General features: G+C 40.9%; 1 protein-coding gene across 1 annotated transcript; it reads right to left on the bottom strand.

Moving 5' to 3' along the window:
• Positions 1–889: 889 nt before the first annotated feature.
• Positions 890–2,904, bottom strand: LOC127320991 (uncharacterized). The gene is made up of 5 exons (XM_051350051.2): positions 2,843–2,904; positions 2,314–2,720; positions 1,936–2,231; positions 1,576–1,828; positions 890–1,495 (listed from the first exon to the last, which is right to left on the bottom strand). The coding sequence occupies exons 3-5, from the start codon at positions 2,133–2,135 to the stop codon at positions 890–892; spliced, it is 1,059 nt and encodes a 352-aa protein (XP_051206011.1). The 5' UTR covers positions 2,136–2,231; positions 2,314–2,720; positions 2,843–2,904.
• Between the last annotated feature and the right edge of the window lie 1,166 nt (positions 2,905–4,070).

Here is a 4,070-nt window from a genome sequence, read left to right as displayed (position 1 = left end):
CATATCATAATGATCCTCCATGTCTTCGTCTCTTTGGCATGATCTCATGATAATTGGACATTGATCCTCTCCAAAGAGTAAAGTGTCCGTAACCTATAAACATAACACAACCACGTTCAGAAACCATGCTCTCGCCGGAACCAATTGCAGTAGAACAAACAAACGGGCACATCTAGACTTCCTACACCAGTTCACAAGTAATAGCCATCACTAAAAGAACAGCAATTAGTGAAAATTCGGAAGCTCTTGGCAATTTCTATTAGCACCTCACCATACTTCTAGTGCCACATACAGTTTGCACGTCCTAGGTTTTGAGCACTTTGGGTTATAAGCAAACATGAAGAACTAAAATCCGCAGTAAATAGGAGATGGCCAACACAGGCTGGAATATTTAAAGCATAGTTGCTGACGAACTGGATCGCTCGGATCGCGGAACGAGGTTTGACAAACCAGCGAATAAGGATCCATATCCCACCTGCAATGCGGCCCAGTTTTGTAGTATGTTCCTCTTTACACTATGAATAAAAGCGTATGTACTCCAGTTTCTCTTAGCCGAGGAGCTACTGATAGGCTGGGACAAAATCTTTTTTGCCACCTCGGCCAACTCTGGAGTTTCTCCACCATAACTGAACCACCAATCTATGGGACTCATGGTGACTGCATCTAGTTGCACTTGCGGCAACGCAAACAACCCCTTCTTCATGAAAAATTGATTGAACTGAGAACGCAGAAGGTTTTGCTCTGCTACATCTTCTGATATTTTTCTCAAAAGCTTCAATAACAGCAACCATAACCTCTTTATTCTGATTTGGAGCCTTTCTTGCAATGCCCCCGGGTGCATTTGTTGCAAGGTATTGGAGATCATAATATTTAGGGCAAAGGGCAAAAGCTAAGCAATGGAATGGAATGTCCAGTTCATCTTACCCCAACGATCAAGAATTATATCAAATAGCTTGTCAAGATCTCCATGGTGAGGGTTATCTTTTTTCCTCATCACCTCCTTGATCTCTACGACCATGGTGTCCATCTTCTCATATATTTCAGCAACCTTGGAGCCTTCCCCGTCCCCGAATTTGATGAGCAAATACAACGGCTTTGTGATTGAAAGGATGACATCAATCTCATCCCAAAAAACATCATCATTGATTGTTTTGGTGATCAGGTCTGCTGTTGTTCTTGCATGATGATCACCAGTCTTTGCCCACTCGTTCCAGTGTATAGTCGCCACTGTCATAGCAAGTGCCTCCCTGCAATCCTTAAGCCTCTTCAGTAAAATGTAGTGTGATGCGAAACGTGTCTTTGCCACTTTCAGCAGGTTTAACTTTGACTTAGATCTAAAAAGATTCAGGCAATGTTGGTGATTTAAGATGTACTTGACAACTTGCTTTCCAGCCTTACATGTTTTTACAATCCATGGGCAGGCATTGGCTAAATCTTTGAATATAAGATTTAAGGTATGAACCACACAAGGGGACCACAATATATGCTTGTGCACCTGTTAAGAAATTGTAAAAAACTCATTATCTTTTAATAGTCACTACTTGATTATCTATAAAAAATATAGCATGCACTTACTTTCTCAATTTCCCTGCCAGCTGCTTTGCAATTTGAGGCATTGTCTGTCACTACTTGAAGAACATTTGACGGACCAATTTCATCAATAGCTTTTAGTAAGAATTGAGTAATATTATCACCAGTTTTCTCAAGTCCAGAAAAATCTTCAGCATAAAACATGGATCCGCGACTATTTGACGCTATGACATTGATGAGTGCCTCATTTTTTACATTCGTCCATCCATCACTAACTACAGAAACACCTTGTGTATACCTATAAAATATATTCATAAGTAGTTCAGTAAGAATTTTAAGAAAATATGTAGTTGCTATTTAAGAAACTTAAGAATAAATGTCAAAAATTGTTGCATTGTACTGTACCATGTTTCTCGAACCGGTGCTAACTGTTTTTCAACATTTGACTTGCAGGCATCTAAAAGTGTGGTTCTAGCTTTCTCATATGAACGTGGCTTGTAGTCCTTTGGAGCTCGTTTAATTGCAGAAACCATTTCATAATACTGAGGGCTTCTCAGCACATTGAAAGGAATTCCGTTTGCTGCAATAAACTCCATGATTTTCATATCAACACCATCTCTTTCCACTGTGGCAAATGCATCTGCTAATGGGTTACTCGTGCCAACAGGGACAGGATTTGAAACTCCTTTCTTCCCTTGGACCTGTTCATATTCATAATTATATAAGAACAAGGCACACAGATATTTATATTTTGTAACTTTACAAGTATGCATGTACATGTACCTTATCCCATAATCTTTTATACAGATTGCGATCAGTTTGTACAGCAGAGCAACGTGAAATATTTGGCTTCTGACCAGGTGGAGGACCAAAAAAGTGCGCACGAATTCTTGTGAAACTGCTAGTAAACGACTTCTTGCAGTGTTTGCATTGCCAAGATTTTGCTCCACCAGGATTCTTCCCTTTAGCTTTAGATTTAATTATTACCTCATCGTGAAGGGGTTGCTTAGCAGATTTTCCTGCATCTTGCTCGGCTGATACTTCTTCATCATTTGCGTCATCCGCATCAGCCTCGTCCCCATCGGAGAGATCAACTTCATCCTCTCTCTCTACTTCTGTATGTTCGTATTCTTCTTCAGAACCTCCAGCAGCATCTCAGGCCAGTTTACGCCCAAACGGCATCTTCTAATCTAATCTCAGCGAAGTGCAAAACAAACAATGAACTGCTAAGTGCTAGCTATGGATCGGAGTATAGGCTATAGAATCTATAGATCAGACAAGATGACACGGTTTGATAGTTTGTACTTTGTACCTGATGATCTTGGAGACTTGGACCGATGAAATCCGTGCGTGGATCCAGACTTCCAGACTCCAGAGACAAGATGAAGAGGCGTGCTGAGAAATGAAGAGACGAGGCAAAAGAGGAGCAGAATCAAGGTTATTAATAAGCCCAAATTTGACGCTTGGAATTACAGTTTTTACGCTTTATTTTTAATGGGCCTACCATATTCCAGGGTCGCTAATATAGGAAGAGGAACGGTGCGAACGGGATCGCGATCCAAAAACGAATTCAATCGATCCACTCGCGTTCCCGATCCCCGATCCAGGGTCGATCGACCCAGGATCGCGGAACGCGGCAACGATCCTGAACCCTGCAATTATGATTTAAAGCACTAACAACAAATTGGTTCATGCAAGCATTAGTAGAAAAACTGCAGCTATACAATGATTCTGGTACATCAGAGATATGGCTACAATTTGTAAAAGCGCATGCACTTATAACTCGGGTGGATTCATCCTGAACGATTGAGCATGCCCTGCGTATGTACAGAAACAAAAATATACACTTTCAGTTCATGGACTGGGGGCGGCTATCTATATGGGTAAAATCCAAGAAGGGCAAAGCTACCAATGAACAACCAAAATGTACCGCTTCTCTAACATGTAGTATTGAGCAGATAAAAATAGGTACCCATATATAAAGAAGAGAAATCTGATCAAGCAAAACCATGAAATCAATTCTCTGCCGCATTCAATAAATTTGATGCATACCACTTCACTTTTATACAATACTGAATCCTTCTTTTGCGGAGTCCCAGCTGAATCCTTCTTTTGTGGAGTTCCAGCTGAATCTGTTATACAATATTGTCAAGGTTGCATCAGCTCTACCTTTTATACAATATTTTCAAGGCTGCATCTTTGCACATCTTTACACTGTCATATAGGCATCAGCAATAAGTTAATGCACGAGAGAAGATATTTACACTGTTATATAGGCATCACCAATAAGTTGATACATGAGAGAATTCTTGTTGCTCCGTTTAAAAAACATAGCTGACAGAATCGCACAGGTTAACACATATAAAACATCTACCTCGTGTCTTATGTCCTCACGGACACCTCCGATGTCTCTGCCATTTCCCAAATCCTCCTCCAGGTTTCCACCTCTTGTACTTCCGAGGTCTGGAACGGTGCCAATATTTGATTTTCGATCGACCAGGCTGCCTACTGGAGGCAGGCCGACCCTTCCGATTGAAGAC

This window comes from Lolium perenne, chromosome 6, assembly GCF_019359855.2.
Source record: "Lolium perenne isolate Kyuss_39 chromosome 6, Kyuss_2.0, whole genome shotgun sequence".
In the NCBI taxonomy this organism is placed as follows: domain Eukaryota; kingdom Viridiplantae; phylum Streptophyta; class Magnoliopsida; order Poales; family Poaceae; genus Lolium; species Lolium perenne.
Note: the sequence above shows the minus strand (reverse complement) of the source record. Positions and strands in the feature narration are given on the sequence as shown.